Source organism: Mobula hypostoma, chromosome 13, assembly GCF_963921235.1.
Source record: "Mobula hypostoma chromosome 13, sMobHyp1.1, whole genome shotgun sequence".
Taxonomy (NCBI): Eukaryota; Metazoa; Chordata; class Chondrichthyes; order Myliobatiformes; family Myliobatidae; genus Mobula; species Mobula hypostoma.
Window position 1 is genome coordinate 62540049 of NC_086109.1, and position 17712 is coordinate 62557760.

Below are 17712 nucleotides of genomic sequence, written 5' to 3' on the forward strand. Positions count from 1 at the left end.
CTGGTGAACCTCCTCTGCACCGCCTCCAAAGCCAGTATATCCTTCCTCAAGTAAGGAGACCAGAACTGCACACAGTACTCCAGATGCAACCTCACTAGTAATCAATACAGTTGCAGCATAACCTCCCCTCTTAAATTCGATCCCTCTAGCAATGAAGGCCAACGTTCCATTTGCCTTCTTAATAGCTGCTACAACTGCGAACCAACCTTTTGCGATTCATACACAAGAACTCCCAAGTCCCTCTTCACAGCAGCATGCTGCAATCTTTACCATTTAATTAATAATCTGATCTTCCATTTTCCTTCCAAAGTGGATGATCTCACATTTACCAACATTGTATTTCATCTGCCAGACCCTTGCCCACTCACTTAACCCATCTATATCTCTCTCTAAACTCTCCATATCCTCTGCACAATTTGCTTTTTCACTCAATTTAGTGTCATTAGCAAATTTAGATACACTCTGTCCTCTCTTCCAGATCGTTAATGCATATCATGAACAGTTGTGGGCTTAACACCGACCCCTGCAACACACCGCTCACCATTGATTGCCAACCAGAGAAACATCCATGTATCCCAACTCTGCTTTCTGTTGGTTAACTAATCCTCGATCTGTGCTAATACATCACCCCCAACTCTATGCATCCTTATCTTATGGGTAAGTCTTTTATGTGGCACCTTATCGAACGCCTTCTGGAAATCCAAGTAAATAATGTCCACCTGTTCCCCTCTGTTGACTGTGTTTGTTATATCCTCAAAGATGCAATGCCAGTGAGGCATATGGAGGACAAGGTGAATTTTGACACAGGAGTCTGTAAGTGCTGGAAATCTTGAACAACACACACAAAATGCTGGAGGAACTCAGCAGGGCAGGCAGCATCTGTGGAAGAAAATGAACAATCAAGATTTCGGGCCAAAACCCTTCTTTGGGACTGGAAAGGAAGAAGGCAGAAGCCAGAATAAGAAGGTGGTGGCGGGGGGGCGGGGGGGGTGATTACAAACTAGTAGGCAATAAGTGAGCTCTGGTAAGAAGGGGAAGGTAGGTGGTTTTCTAATTTTTGGTAACCCCTTCCGTCTGTTTTCCTTCACCCCCCCCCCACACACTTTGTTTCCCCTCATTCCTATGCAACCCCTCACTTCTTTTCTTCCTCTCCCGCATGCTCGTGACCTGCCGATCACCACCTTCTCACTTCTCACATCCTTCCCTTTATTCCATGGTCCACTGTCCTCTCCTATCAGATCCCTTCTTCTCCTTCAGCCCTTTGCCTCTTCCACCTGTCATTACCTAACTTCTCACAACATTTCCTTTCCCATACCCCTTCCCCATCCATTTCCTTCCCCGCTCACCCGGACTAACCTATCTCCCGCCATCTCGTGCTCCTCCCCCACCCCCTACCTTTTTGTTTTGGTTTCTGCCCTCTTCCTTTCCAATCCTGAGGAAAAGCTTTGGCCTGAAGCACAGACTTCATTTCTCTCTATAGATGCTGCCTGATCTGTTAAGCTCCTCTAGAATTTGTGTATGTGGCACGAAGTGAATCTGACTTGAACCATAAAGTCCCGAGCAATGCAGTGAGCTACGGAATAGGGAGAACAACTGGAGTTAAGCATGGTGCCCATGTCTGCTGTGTATTCGCCCTCTCTAATGCGATGTCACTTGGACTTCTGTTGAAGCATTTCTGAAATACCTCGTATGTTTTATTTTCTTAAGGTGCTGGAAAACGCTTTATAGCCAATTAAATATTTTCAAGTGTAGTTGTTGTTGTGATGTGTACAAGCAAGATCCCACAAAATATAATTTGATAATGACCATTTGATCTGTTGCTCAGCTGGCTATCGGCTGAGGGACTCGTACTGATAGGCCACAGAGCCAGCGTGTACTGCTGAAGGGTCCTTTGCAAGCACCTCAGAGACCGAGGGGGGCCTTATTTTAGTACGGATTATGAGCTGATTGTGGAGTTCATGGCCTTTTGCAGCAGCCTCTGTTCTGGCTAACTTTTATCCTTCAAACAAAACGGATGCTGCTGCCCTCTGCTGTGGACCATTTGGGTGTGACATTGACACGATGCTGTATTCGAAAGTCTGAGTGAAATGATGAGAGGTATCTGTAGCAGATGTGATCAGGTACCATACGTTGGAGTGTACGTCTCAGCTTTGCCTTCAGAGAGACCTTAAGCTGCTCCTTGTGATGTAAAGAGTTTTGCAATTGCTGCCACTAACACCAAATTCAAAGTACATTTTATTGTCAAATTACATATGTTGCCATATACAATCCTAAGATTCATTTCCCTGTGGGCATACTCAGCAAATCTATAGAATAGTAACTGTAACAGGATCAATGAAAGACCAACCAGAGTGCAGAAGATAGCAAACTGTGCAAATGCAAATTAAAATAAATAGCGAGAACATGAGATAATGAGATAAAGAGTCCTTGAAGTGAGATCATTGGTTGTAGGAGCATTTCAATGATGGGGCAAGCAAGTGTAGCTATCCCCTTCTATTCAAGAGCCTGATGGCTGAGGGGTAGTAACGGTTCTTGAACCTGGTGGAGTGAGTCCTGATGCTCTTATACCTTCTACCTGAAGACCGCAGTGAGAAAAGAGAATGGCCTGGGTGGTGGTTCATTACCCATCAAATCTAGTACAGCCAGACATACAACTATCTCCAGGATGGGAAGTGAAACAATACAACAGATACGTTTGAAAGATATGGGTATCTTAAACAGGTAAAACAGTGCTTTGCTTTCTTTAAGGGGTCTTGGTACAAAACGTGAACTGTTTATTCCCCTCCATAGATGCTGCCTGACCTGCTGACTTCTTCCAGCATTTTCTGTGCATTGCTCTAGATTTTCAGCAACTGCAGAATCCCTTGCATTTTTGCTTTCTTTAGCTCACTCTCTGACTGAAATTATTTCCTAAATTGATTCTACAAGTGAGGTGTATATCACTGGGATATGTTGTGAAATTTGTTGTCTTCGTGGCATCAGTACAATACAATACATAATAACAGAAAAAAGTGAATTATAGCACGTATGGTATATATATGTTAAATTAAATAAGTAATGAAAAAATAGAAATTAAAAAATAGTGAGGGTATAGTGAGTTAGGTAGGTAAACTGAAACAGTTGCAAGAGGTTTCTCTGGAAAAGAGATTGCAAGAAGATTTAATCAGAGAGTAGCTGGAGGGAGACGCTTTCCATTGGGTCAGGAAGCAGAGGACTTACAGTGAAGATTATTAGTATAAGAAGCAAAAGTGACATAGAGACAGGGTTTTCTTTTGCACAAGTGATTGGAATTGGGAACAGAGTGCTTTGTGGTGTTGTGGAGGCAGGTTTATTTGTGGGGATTTGGAAAAGAGTTGGATAAGTATCTGAAAGGGCAGAATTCGCAGGGTTGTGTGGAAAGAGCAGGGGAATAGAACTAATTGGATCACTGTTAAATAGAACCAGTATAGGTTTGGTGGTGGTAAAACTTCCGACTGTGCTGTGACCATTCTGTGATTTGGAAATGGTGACGTGTGCTTCCTTAACTAAATTGAATATTGCTTTCCCAGGACATTCATTTTCAGGTGGAGACAAAGAAATTTATTGAAACACATTCGGCCCATGGCTGGATGAATCATCAGTTATTTTATGGGTTTCTGCTGCAGTTACAATGAATTTATGGCTCCAATTTTCAGACAGGGAAAGCAGAAAATGAACAAGACATGGACTTTTACGAACCTGTTGTCTTTTGTACCAGGTGTTGAAGAACGAAACCAGTGAACTTTTAATCAGAAGTATTCTTCTGATCAGATTCTGTAGCATCTTTCAGAATGTCAACATGTCAAATGTCCCAAATCCCAGAAGCAAATTAAACACATTTTAAATACAGATACCAAAGTTCAAGTTACATTTATTATCAAAGTATGTATACATTATACAACCTTGAGATTCATCTCCTAACAGGCAGCACAAAACAAAGAAACCCAAAAGAATCCACATAAAAAAGACCGTCGAACGCCTAATGTGCAGAGAGGAAAAAAAATGGTACGAACGATAATCAATAAAGCAAATGACGTTCTGAACTGAAATCCACAGACACCCTGCCCCCAGACCCTTCGTCCACTGCAGAGCGGAGCTGCGACCTGAATCAGCCCGCCCCTCGCCTCAGACCCCGACACCCTAACCTTTTCAACCTGGCCTGGCACTTAAAACCAAGAGGTTTTAGTACACTCTGAAGGGTTTAGCCACAATGAGGTGACAGCTCTTTTAGTTGTTTGTCCTCTGCTGGGAATTTTGATTGTACCCATGGTCTCAGACTAAAAAAGTGTTCTGTAGTTAAATTTGTTGGCCAAACACGGTTGTGTGGGAAATGCAGCAGTGAACTCTGCTCAGCAGAATTTCACCCACAGCTGTGTGATAATGACCAGATACTATCATTTACTTAAATAGAGATTTTGTGCTTCTTAAGTTTATTTAGCTCATTAGTTAAGAAGGCACAGAAGGATCTGCATAAATGTACTTTTCTGTACTTGCGACTTCTTTGCTTCAAAACTGCTGGGGCCTGGGTTCGATTCTTACCCAGGGCTGTGTGTGTGGAGTGTTCTAATTCTCCACGTGACTGGGATACATCTCCTGAGGTCCAGTGGATTTATCTACACTTATGTTTACTAAGGCATTGAATCCTCTTCCCATTGTAGTTTGTTGTAGGATTCCACTGGTCCCTCTCCAAATTCTCCAGCTGCAGAGTCCTTCCCCAAAAGTTCATTCAATATCAGTATACAATATACATCCTGAAATTCTTACTCTTCACAAGCATCCACAAAAAAGAAACCCCCATTGAACGAATAATAGAAATAACGAAGCCCCCCACCCCAAATCTTTGTACAAATGTGCAGCAACAGTGTCAACCCCCCCTTTCCCCCCTCATTTCAGCAGAAGTTCCCATCCTGCCACCATGCAAACGACTGAAAAGCTCCCCCCCCCACCCCACCAAAGATACCTTGATCCTGAGTTCATCAAAACTACGGTCTGTAACCCAGCACTTCAGTATCTCAGAGAGGCTGTCTCTCTCCAGCGAGGGAGAGAGGGGGTCGCCTCTGCAACAATGAGAATGGAGAACCAGCAGCTCACTGTTCCAATGTTACAGTCTTCCACGTCGTGTCTCCAAGTCCCCCATCTCGAGGACTGACAGGCTTTCACTCTCTATCAGAAGAGAGAGAAAGAACAAACCTGAATGCCACAGGGCCGCTCCCCAAGGGCGCACGTCTTCCAGGCTGTTCCTGGAGACAGCAAAGCGCTAGGCCACACAGCTGGTCCGAAAAACCTCTGCTTGCGAAGAACCGTAGTTTGAACTGTAGGTCACGGAATCTGACAGAACCCCAACCACCTTGAAAAGGAAGGAGAGACACAAGAGAAGAAGAAGAAGCTGTTTTGTGGATGAACTGGAAGAAGTCACCTGGGTCTGCCACAATTGTTCCATGCACCTTCCTCTTAATTCCCTACTATGCAAAATCTATCCAACCTCGTCTCAAATATATTTACTGGGGTAGCCTCCACTGTTTTAGTGGGCAGAAAATTCCACAGATTCACCACTGTCTGGCAAAAGCAGTTCCTCCTCGTCTCCATCCTAAATCTACTCCCCCGAATCTTGAGACTATGTCCCCTAGTTCTAGTTTCACCTACCAGTAGAAACAACTTTCTATCTTATCTATCCCTTTCATAATTTTATATGCTTCTATACACCCTCCTCTCATTCTTCTGAATTCCAGTAAGTACAGTCCTGGGTGACTCAATCTGTCCTCATAGTCTAAGCCCCCCCATCGTCTAACCCCACCCTCATCTCTGGAATCAACTTTGTGAAGCTCCTCTGCACTGCCTGCAAAGTCAGTATATCCTTCCTCAAAACTGCACGCAGTACTCCCGGTGTGGCCTCACCAGTACGCTGTACAGTTGCAGCATAAGCTCCCTGCTCTTAAATTCAGTCCATCGAGCAATGAAGGCCAATATTCCATTTGCCTTCTTGATAGCCTGCTGCAACTGCAAACCAACCTTTTGTTATTTGTGCACAAGCACTCCCAAGTCCATCTGTACAGCAGCATGCTGCAATTTTTTTAACTATTGAGATAATCTGCTCTTCCATTTTCCCTTCCAAAGTGGATGACCAATGTATCCGTCTTGGTAGCCTCCAACCTGATGGCATGAAGATTGATTTCCCCTTCCAGTAAAAAAAATCTCACCCCCCCCCCACCCTCCGCTGTTCCTCTATTTCCCACTCTGGCCTCTTACCTCTTCTCACTTGCCTCTTATGGTCCATTCTCCACTCCCATCAAATTCCTTCTTCTCCAGCCCTTTACCTTTCCCTCCCACCCGTCCTCACCTATCCAGCATTTTGTGTGTGTTTCTCTCCATTTTCTTTAGCCTGTAGATGTACATCGTATTTTCTGTGTTTGTGTCAACATTTCTGTAAGACAATCTCAATAATGTGTCCTCTGTGACCTTTGCTTAAGATTTTCTACTCTGTCTCATTTAAATGGGAACGAAAGTTCAGCCACACTGGTCTCTAGATGTCACTGGGGTAGGAGATGTGGACTTGGATTTAAGAAAGACCAATGTAGGCTTATGGTTGGTGACCAGTGTAAACAGATTAGCTGATTAAAAACCTCATGATTCATTATGGTTATCAAGGCCTCTTTCTTTAGCTGAGGAGGTTTTAATGTTGTTATGGAGCAGTCAGACTGCCAGCCTACACTTACAGCAGGCCCATAAATCAATTACCATTCATTTGCAGAAGGGGTGTCTATGGATTTTAACAACTATCAGGAGACCAGCAACTCCTTATTCTGTGGCAAAATATCTTTCTTTGAGGTTCAGAGATTACAATCAGCTAATGTAACAGCTGGTACTGTGGTTAGCCATACTTTACTCTCTTCCCCATCTTGTTATATGCTGAGCCCTGTGTATACTCACATCTGTTCTCGGAGCGCCAGCTGACAGATCGAGGAGGCACATCTTCTGCTGAGTGACCAGCTGGTAGGTCTCACTTCTAAGGTAAACATAGTAAATAACTGATTATTAATAACCTTTGATCCAATTCTAAATCTCACTTCCACCCACCCAACCCCATTGCCCATCCTGGCCAAACAGGATTCAGCACTCTTCCCTTCTCCGCCCTGCTGTCTCCGCCAGCTGTTTGATAGAATTATTGTAATGTTATGATTTTGAATTGCTTTCCATAACTTCAACAAGAGCACCTGAGTTTCATTCACAACGGGGCTTCACAGCCCAAACATCCAAGGCCTCCATCCCTCTGAGAGCCAAGAATGGAACTGATGAGGAACTTAGTTCTGTGGCTATCTGGAGAAGATGAATCTCAGAGTTGTATGCTTTGATAATAAATAAGCCTTTGAAACTTTGAAATAAGAAGAGGCGGAAGTCTGCTTAAATGAACACATCATAGAACATAGAACATTACAGCACAGGAACAGGTCTTCTGGCCAAACATCAAAGTCCCCTTCAGCACTGGCTCTGTCTTAGGAATTCTCAATGGTTTTCCCCAATATGAACTGTTTGATCCAAAGCAACAAATGAGATGTTGGAGGAACTCAATCAGCCAGACAGCATCTGTGGAGGCAAATGGACAGTCAATATTTTGGGTTGAAACACTTCATCTGGATTGAATCCAGCTTTTGTCAATACTCCTGTCCTACAAGAAGTTAAGAAGACCACATACATTAGGAATTAACAAAGCCTTGGAAAAGATGCTATTGTTCATTTATTGTAATAAACAGTAGGGTGCAATGAAATTCCTTGCTCACATGAAGCATGCAAGTAAACTCTGTACATGATAATAATAAATACAACAATAAATACTGTGACAAGGCCATAGACATTGGAAAGGTGCAAAGTATGGCAATGCAGACTGAGGCAGTGCAGAGAGAAATGTTAAAGTGACATAATGGAAGAGGTAGAATTAATTAATTTCCTCACTTTCTAGAGAACATTCTTAATTTTTCCACTGAAACCACTAGCATCTGGTTTCTTCTAACATTTCCAGCCAGCTTTACCTACCTAATCAAGGTTGGCTGGCGGTGCAGTGAGATCAGCACCGGGCTCAAGAACGGAGGTTCCCGAATTCGATCCAGTGACAGACCGCCCACGTACGCGCTGTCCATCTGCGCCGGGTTGATGTCGAGCTCACAACTTGACCTCTTAAAATAATACTGCAAAATGTCCGTGCGAGGAGTGGCGCCCCACACAGCCTTTCGATCTGTGCCTTGTAAGGCATGTGGGCACATGGCCAAGTGGTTAAGGCATTGGACTAGCGACCTGAAGGTTGTGAGTTTGAGCCTCAGCCGAGGCAATGTGTTGTGTCCTTGAGCAAGGCACTTAATCACGCATTGCTCTGCGACGACACTGGTGCCAAGCTGTATGGGTCCTAATGCCTTCCCTTGGGCAACATTGGTGTCATGGAGAGGGGAGACTTGCAGCATGGGCAACTGCGGGTCTTCCATACAACCTTGCCCAGGCCTGCGCCCTGGAGAGTGAAGAATTTCCAGGCGCGGATCCATGGTCTCACAAGACTAACGGATGCCTTAAAGGCATGAAAATGCCTGACGCTGGCCTCTCAGGTCTGAATCGATGTCATCGTCATCATTTACCTACCATGCTCCCAACACTTGGTCACGGAGATGTCCTTTTAAAATGGTGATAAGGAGGAATTTTTTTAGGCAGAAAGTGGTGAATCTGTGGAATTTGTCGCCACAGGCGGCTGTGGAGGCCAAGTAATGGGGTATATTTAAGGCAGAGGTTGACAGATGCTTGATTAGTCAGGGCATGAAGGGATATGGGGAGAAGGCAGGAGATTGGGGCTGAGGGGGAAATGGATCAGCCATGATGAAATGGCCTAATTCTGCTCCTATACCTTATGGTCTTAAGAGAACAAGAGATCTTGCTCTTCATATACAATAACTTCTAAGGGAGCGTTGGAACTTTGGGGCCACCATTTGTAGCCCCCACAACAGCCACATTTCTCGAATGCTTTCATGGGCAGTACATTCTCTTGAGAGATGAACCCAGTTTTAGGCCCTGTGAGCAGATGTACAACTCACCCAAGGATAGTGCAGGTAACACTGGCAGCAATTTCACTGTCATGGTAATGAGACGTCACTACTAACTCAGACCTGTCTATTCTGTATCACACCTTCAAAATCAGGCATCATCTCATACCTGGCTCTTCAGTCAATACAAATACAGATAGGTCGCGACCTGGTGAGTGTTTCCAGCATTTATTGCAGATTTCTAGTATCTTCAGCTTTTGAGTACCACATCTGATACTTTTACTAGAGACACAGGACCACCACATGTGGTTAATAGGCAGAGATCATGGCTATGTCTGAATCTTGGTCTATTCTGTTCTTACATTCTGCGTTCTAGTATTGTTTTCCTTTTGTACTACTTCGATGTACTGATATGTGGAATGATCTGCCTGTATGGCATGCAAAATAAAAGCTTTTCGCTAAAATGCTGGAGGAACTCAGCAGATCAGGCAGCATCCATGAAGAGGAATAGACAGCTGATGTTTTGGGTTGAGATCCTTCATCAGGACTGGAAAGGAAGGGGGAAGATGTCAGAATAAGAGGATGGAGGAAGAGGAAGGAATACAAGCTAGAGGGTGATAGGTGAAACTAGGCAGTTGGAGGGCACCACTTAGGTAGCCACCACCCTGATGGCATGAACATTGATCTTTCCAACTTCTGGTAATTATTTTCCCCCTCCCCCTTCTCTCCTCACTTCCCTACTTTGGCTTACCTCTTCTCCTCACCTGCCTATCTCCTCCCCTGGTGCCCCTCTCCCTTGGTCCACTCACCTCTCCTATCAGATTCCTTCTTCTCCAGCCCTTTGTCTTTTCCACCAATCACTTCCCAGCTTCTTACTTCATCCCCCTCCCCCATCCACCTGGCTTCATCTATCACCTTTTATCTTGAACTCCTCCCCCTCCACCGCTGCTTATTCTTGTCTCTTCCCCCTTCCTTTCCAGTCCTGATGAAGGGTCTTGGCAGAAACGCCGACTGTTTATTCATTTCCATGGATGTTCCCTGACCTGCTGAGTTCCTCCCACATTTTGTGTGTCTGTTGCTCTGGATTTCCAGCATCTGCAGAAACTCTTGTGTTTTAAGCTTTTCATTATATCTCTGTACATGTGAAAATAATAACTCAATTCCAATTAATCTCCATTTTCCTTCCATCTACAGAAATTGTGCATTGATTATAGAAGCAATAAAGCTCCTCCCTTATGCTGGCAAAAATAGACAAACGGAATCCGAAAGAAATGCTTTATTCTTGTAGTAACCGACAGAAAAAAAGGGACGCTTCTGCCTCCCAGAGAAGTCAGAAAGGGAATTTACGCAAAAACAACAAGAAATCCCGAAGGTTTGGAGTTATTTCCAGAACATTCTTATTGTGCAATTCACATAGCAATGATGAGAGAGCAAGTGTTGAGGAAAACGATTCCACATCGAGGGACAGAGTGTCTGAAGGTGCTGTTGAATTATCTGAAAATACCTCTGAGTCTCACTTTAAATCACAAGCTCAAAAGAAGGTTCTGAGGGTCAAGGTCTCCCTAACTCCAAATGAACTGAGGACAAGTGATGTTGGTGAACCTGGAAAAGATGTAAGGAAAGAGCGTCCCAGCAAGGTAAGAAGGTAATGAAAACAAAGACTGCAAATGCTGGAAGTCAGTGTATGTAGAGATTGATTACAAAGTTTTGGATGTGGTTTTCCTGGTACCTTGCAAGGGTGAACTAACTTCAAATCTCTAAGTAAATCTTACTATCAAGGTACATATATGCCACCACATACAACCCTGATTTATTTTTTCACGGCCATACTCAACAAATCTAGAGAATAGAAACTATAACAGGATCAATGAAAGGCTACCCGGCTAGGGCTTTCAACCAGAGTGCAGAACCAACTGTGCAAATGCAAAAAGATGCAATAATGAATGAAAAAAACAATAAATAGCGAGAACCTGAATGAAGAGTCCTTGGAAGTGAGTCCATGGGTTGTGGGAACATTTCAATGATGGGGCAAGTGAAGTTGAGTGAAGTTAACCCATTTTGTTCAAGAGTCTGATGGTTGAGGGTTAGTAACTGTTCCTGAACCTGGTGGTGCAAATCCTGAGGCTCCTGTACCTTTTTCTTGATGGCAGCAGTGTAACCTGCTGTATAATTCAAGCCTGAAATGTTAACTCTGTGTCTTTCTGCACAGACAATGTCTGACCTATTAAGGGTTTCCAGCATTTTTCTGTCTCTTAGGTCTTTAGCATCTGTAAGTCTTGCTTTTTGATTTCTGATTGGTGCATCTTCCCATCTTCCCATCTTCCGAAGTTGCACCATCAAGAGTCTAAATATTTAACATTTTAGTATCAAGAGTGTTATTACAGAAAATAGCACATCAAGCATCATAGGAATATTTATCAGGATAGGTCACAGCAGCCGACTCAGTGGCCACTTTATTAGGTACACCTGTACACCTCGTTAATGCAAATTTCTGATCAGCCAATCCAGTGGCAGCAACTCAGTGCATGAAAGCACACAGAAATGGTCAAGAGGTTCAGTTGTTGTTCTGACTAAATATCAGAATGGGGAAGCAGTGTGATCTATTAGACTTTGATCATGAAATGACTGTTGGTGCCAGACAGGGTGGTTTGAATATCTCAGAAACTGCTGATCTCCTGGAATTTTCGTGCACCAATAGAATTTACAGAGAATGGTACAAAAAAAATGCAATAAAAAAAATCCAATGACCAGCAGTTCTGTGGGTGAAAATACCTTATAAACCAGAGAGGTCAGAGGAGAATTGCCAGACTGGTTCAAGCTGACAGGAAGGTGACATTAACTCAAGTAACCATGTTTGACAATAATAGAGTGCAGAAGAGCACCTCTGAATGCACGACATGTTGAATGTTGAAGCAGATGGGCTACAGCAGCAAAAGATCATAGACATGCACTCAGTGACCTCCTTATTAAAAACAGGGGGTAGCTAATAAAGTGGCCACTAACTGTACACTGGAAGGGAGCTGAAGAGATTTTGGAGATACTGTAAAAGTTTTCCCCAATCAGAAACCATGGATGAACAGAGAAGTTCGCCTCCTGCTCAAAGCCAGAGATTCAGTCTTCAGGTCTGGAGACCGGGAGGCTTACAGCTCAGTCAGGGCCAACTTGAGGAGGGGAATCTCTCAGGCTAAACACATGTACAAACAGAGAATCAAGGAGCATTGCAACTCCTCGGCCCCCAGCGCATGTGGCATGGCATACAGGTCATTACAGACTTCAAACCACCTATTACTGTGCCCCCTTCCAGCTCTGCTTCCCTCCCTGATGAGCTCAATTACTTCTACGCTCGCTTTGACGGTGAAAACAAGGAGATCACCCTCAAAGCGGATCTCCCACCTGGTGAACTGCCTTTCTCACTTTCCACCTCCGATGTTTGCGCCACCCTGAGCAGGGTGAATGTACGGAAGGCAGCTGGTCCGGATGGAATACCTGGCCGTGTGCTCAGAGTCTGTGCAGGGCAGTTGGCCGGGGTCTTCACGGACATTTTAAATCTGTCCCTGTCCCAACAAGCTTCAACATTGCCACCATCGTGCCAGTGCCAAAGCATTCCACTGCCACGGGCCTGAATGACTTCTGTCCAGTTGCACTCACCCCCATCATTGCAAAGTGCTTTGAGAGACTAGTTCTATCACATCTGAAATCCTGTCTGCCCACTACCCTGGACCCCTATCAATTTGCCTATTGCACCAACAGGTCAACAGAGGACGCCATCTCCACGGCACTTCACTCTGCCCTGATCCACCTGAACAGCCCCAACTCTTATGTCAGAATGCTGTTCATTGACTTTAGCTCGGCATTCAATACTGTGATCCCCTCCAAGCTGATCGCCAAACTTCACCAGCTTGGTATCATCTCATCCCCCTGCAGTTGGACCTTGGACTTTCTGACTAATAGAACCCAATCAGTTAAGTTAGACAACCTCTCCTCCTCCACTCTCACCCTGAACACCGCCGTGCCTCAAGGCTGTGTGCTGAGCCCTCTTCTGTACTCCCTTTTCACCTATGACTGCGTTCCTGTACATGGTTCTAACTCTATAATCAAGTTCGCAGACGACACCACAGTGGTTGGCCTGATCAGAGAGGATGACGAGACGGCCTACAGGGATGAGGTCCAGCACCTGGCCACGTGGTGTGCCGACAACAACCTGGCCCTTAACACCCAGAAGACCAAAGAGATCATTGTGGACTTCAGGCATGCTAGGAGCCACATTCACATCCCTATCTACATCAGTTGTAGTGGAGCGTGTATTAAGCTTCAAATTCCTTGGTGTCCACATCTCCAAGGATCTCACCTGGTCCCTGAACTCCTCCATCCTGATCAAAAAGGCGTAACAGCGCCTTTATTTCCTGCGGAGTATCAAGAAAGCTCACCTCTGTCCCAGGATACTGATGGACTTTTACCGCTGTACCATTGAGAGCATATTCACCAACTGCATCTCAGTGTGGTATGGCAATTGTCCTATATCAGACCGCAAAGCACTCCAGTGTGTGGTGAAAACTGCCCAGCGGATTATTGGCACCCAATTGCCCACCATTGAGAACACCTACCATAAACGCTGCCTGGGCAGGGTGAAAAGCATTATCAAGGATGCATCTCACCCGAACCTTGGACTTTTTACTCTTCTCCCATTCGGTAGGTGCTATAGGAGTCTCCGCTCCCACAAAGCAGGCACAGGAAGAGCTTCTTCCCTGAGGCTGTGACACTGCTGAACCTCACATCACAGTGCTAAGCAGTATTGCATCCATATTGTACTGTCTCAGTACTTTTATATTCGTGTGCTGTAGCACTTACTTTTTATTGGCAGTTATTTTGTAACACTATTCTTTGCATTTCTGGTCAGATGCTAACTGCATTTCACGGGCTTTGTATCTGTACTCGGCACAATGACAATAAAGTTGAATCTATTCTAATCCAATATACACCCTGCCAGACGTACACCTGGCCAGATATACATCATCCAACATATACATTCTGTCAAAAATGCACTCATTTGACAGACCCCAAGCAGACATAACCCTGCCAAACATACGACATGCATGTACCACAGCAATGTATACCACATCCTACTTCCATCAGTAACGAGAGGGAATTAAGTTGGGAATCGTACAGCAAAAGTTGATTGAAGTAATGGCAGAAACAGACTGTGGAACTTAACCGATGTTTGCTGACAATACGTAGTTCAATGTGAATCAAACATCTATTTAGACAACTGCAAGTCAGCCACATTGGTGATTATTATTAGTAAAAATAACTATTATTTTTTAGTTTGAACAAGAGCCATATGGATGGTGGGAACTTAATCTGCATTAGAGTTAGCCTGACCCATGGATTATTGGCAAACACCAGTTTCACTTCACAAAGTTGATAAGAAATTGCATAACACTGCTGAAGCAATCCCTGTATGCAGCACTGCCTCATGGATGAGTGTAGTTTTAGAGGAACTATTTACTGTGGGTGCTCCAGTTTCTTCCAATATCCCAAAGACATACAGATTGGTAGGCTAGCTGTCTACAGTAAATTGTCCTGTTGCGTAGACCTTGCACATTCTCCCTGAGACTGCATGGGTTTCTTCTGGGTGAGATTTCTTACCAGCCTGATACTTAGAGATGAGATAACATCAGGAGATAAACTGTCTGATCAGATTAGCTCTTCGCTGGTTGAACTTTCATCTAGTGGGCTGATATTCTGATGCACGCAACAAAAGGCTTGGTGGGTTTTCTCAAATTAATAGCTTAAAAATAGTGCAGAAAGAGCACTCGGTACCAAGTTATCTGGTATTTTGTGCACTGAATCCAGTGTGACCTGAAAGCACATGAAGCTTTATAATTTGTCATTTTATCACTAAAATTCACAATAAATCTAGGCATTCAATTGTCAGCAAATGCAAGAGTTAATTTGATGTTTCACAAGATTTGAACAAATGAGTGAGGAATTCAATTCCATGTTTTTCACCATGAACAGCTTTTGTTCATCATTGGCAAAACTAGTGGCTTTAAAGGCAGATTAAGGAACTTCACATGACTATCAGTAATGAGCATGGCACAAATGGAAATATTTCAGCAGCAAAGAATCTGCTCAATGTTAACTGTACACCACGGCGGTGTTCCAACCCCAGTTTCCTGGGTTCAGTCCCAACTTTCTGCACTGGCTGTGTGGCATTGGAAAGTTCTCCATCTGACCTTGTGGGATCTCCCTCAGATGCCCAGGTTTCCTCTCACATCGCAAAGGTGTGCAGGTGGTAATTTAAATTGTCTCTCGGATGCAGGTGAATGGTAGTATTGTAGGGAAATTGATGGAAATGTGAGAAAAATTTGATGGAATTATTTTAAAGTAGGTGTCTGATAGTCAGCGCATGTACAGTCTGTTCCTGGGTTACACACACCCAGTTTACCAACACCCCTATATATAAACAAGCACCCATACCGTTATTAAATTCAAAGATCCAATATACATACATACTTTGGTTGATACCGATGCCAGAACTAGTTTTCTCTCCCTCCCAGTTCCATTAAATTATTCATTCTTATCAGTGCTTTGGGTACCATTCATTACAATACTGAGGAAGTATGGTTACCATATCAAGTAATTCTTGTGTACTTTCTAACTTGTGGATAAAATAAATTCAAGAATGCCTATAAAATTGGACTGCATTCATTACCAGGGAAGACCTGTATATGGCACAAGTCAGGAGTGTGATGCATGAGTGCAGCTCCAACACTTGGCCAGCAGGACAGAGGTAGCTGTATATGAGGTTCTAAGAAGCACAATCAAATCTTTTTCCCACAACAGGTGCTTCAGCTCAGTGAGAAGGAGGAGTTTTAAAGGGAATTTGCAGGGAAGGTTACTTTAATGTGAAGAATGTCTGATTTCTGGAACTCACTACCAGAGGAGGTGGTGGAATCAGAGACAATTAACATGTTTAAGAGATGTCATATGGCCATTTAAATGGTCAGGTCAAACAAGCATATCAACAATAGCAGCTAAATGCGAGCAGTATAGATTGGCAAGCAAGGTGGTATGGATTTGATGGGCTGAAGGGCCTATTTCTATTTTGTACTATGTTCTATGGCTCTATGAAGTACTCCATCTACTGTTTGCTTTGAGTACAAGATTCACTGTTTGTTCTGTCCAAATATTCTCTACTATTACCAAGTATGTTTTTAAGTTTCTTGTACCCAAAACATCTTTTGCGCAGTTTTCTTGAAATTCTTGGAGAATTTGCATGACTTCAAGCAGCAATTATATAACAGGGATAACAAAAGGGTTCTTATTTCAACAGGTCAAAACTTTACTGGAAAACTTGGTTCCATAAAACCAATATAAAATATGATCAAGTAAACATCATAACTCTAGGAAGCATAACCCAACACAATAAAGTATGCTTAACAAATGTTTGAAAATTAATGAACGTTGATCTGTTTGTGGAAGATTCATCACAAATCAACAAACATTGTCCATAATGATGCTTGTGCCTTGCCCAAGTTGTGTTGTTTTCCCTACAGCTGTGGAGGTGAAAGAGACAAGAGGCCAATTCCATTGGATGTCTGCCCACTCTGCAATGGCCCTGAGTTCCTTCTGCTTTTCCAGCAGACTCAGGGCTGCGTGAAGGCTCAGCTTTGTTCTGTGTGTGAGTAAGGATCATGTGCTGGTCAGATCAGATTGGAGAGGGACCAGGAAGAATTAACAAATTCCCAGCAAGAATGAGTAAATCCACAGCAGGAGATGCAACATGTGTCCCTAAATTTCCTCTCCCACCATTATCCCGGGTCCTAATCAGCCTTTCCAGGTCAGGCAAAGGTTCAGCTACACCTCCGTCAACCTCATTGAATACATTTGGTGCTCCTCTACGTCGGTGAGACCAAGCACAGACTGGGAAACCATTTTACAGAGAACCTGTGCTCTCTGTGCAATAGCCATCCTGAATTCCCAGTTGCATGTCATTTCAAGTCCCACTCACTGTTCACCTATATCCTTCTCTATTGCCAGTGAGGCCCAGACAAGCTAGAGGAACAATACCTTAATATTCCATTGGGGGGCATCAGTACAAACAATGGTATGAATATTGAATTTCTCATCTTAGGTAACCCTCACTTCTAGTGTGTTTCTCTTTCCCCCTTCCTTCCAGCTTTTCGCCAGTCCTCCCATTTCTCTCTTCTTTCCCATAACCATAATCCATCTTCATTCCGCTCCAAGTTCCATCCAACTACTTCCTACAGATTTCAGCTACCCTCCCATTATCACCTTCCTTATAGAATGGATTCCAGCACTGGTAGCCCTCTGTGTTCCTGCTTACCCTTCCAGCTGCCTCCACCTTCACCCTCCCCTCTCCCAACCTGGATCCATCTGCTTTTTTCTTGTCTGCGTCCATCTATCGTCCACCTACCCCAGACTCTCAAGTTCAACCTGCCCCTACCCCCCCCGCAACTCCCTTACTGGGTTTAGTCTGCCCAAAATCCTTCACCTTTCCTCAATGGACCAATTACCTCTGGGCCTGTCCTCTTTATATCAGCGATCTCCCCTGCCCACTCTCAGTCCTGATGTAGCCTTTGAATAGTCATAGTCATAGTCATACTTTATTGATCCCGGGGGAAATTGGTTTAATGGTTTAATAATTTCTTCC

General features: G+C 43.9%; 1 protein-coding gene across 2 annotated transcripts in view; it reads left to right on the forward strand.

Moving 5' to 3' along the window:
• Nucleotides 1-17712, forward strand: part of il16 (interleukin 16) — an 88584-nt gene that overhangs the window by 8830 nt on the left and 62042 nt on the right. The window contains exon 2 of one of the 2 annotated variants that reach the window (XM_063065825.1): nucleotides 10230-10672. The exons of the other annotated variant lie outside the window; for it this stretch is intronic. Coding sequence (XP_062921895.1) covers nucleotides 10271-10672 — 402 coding nt within the window. The 5' untranslated portion in view covers nucleotides 10230-10270. The remainder of the gene's footprint in view (nucleotides 1-10229; nucleotides 10673-17712) is intronic. 2 annotated transcript variants of the gene reach the window in all.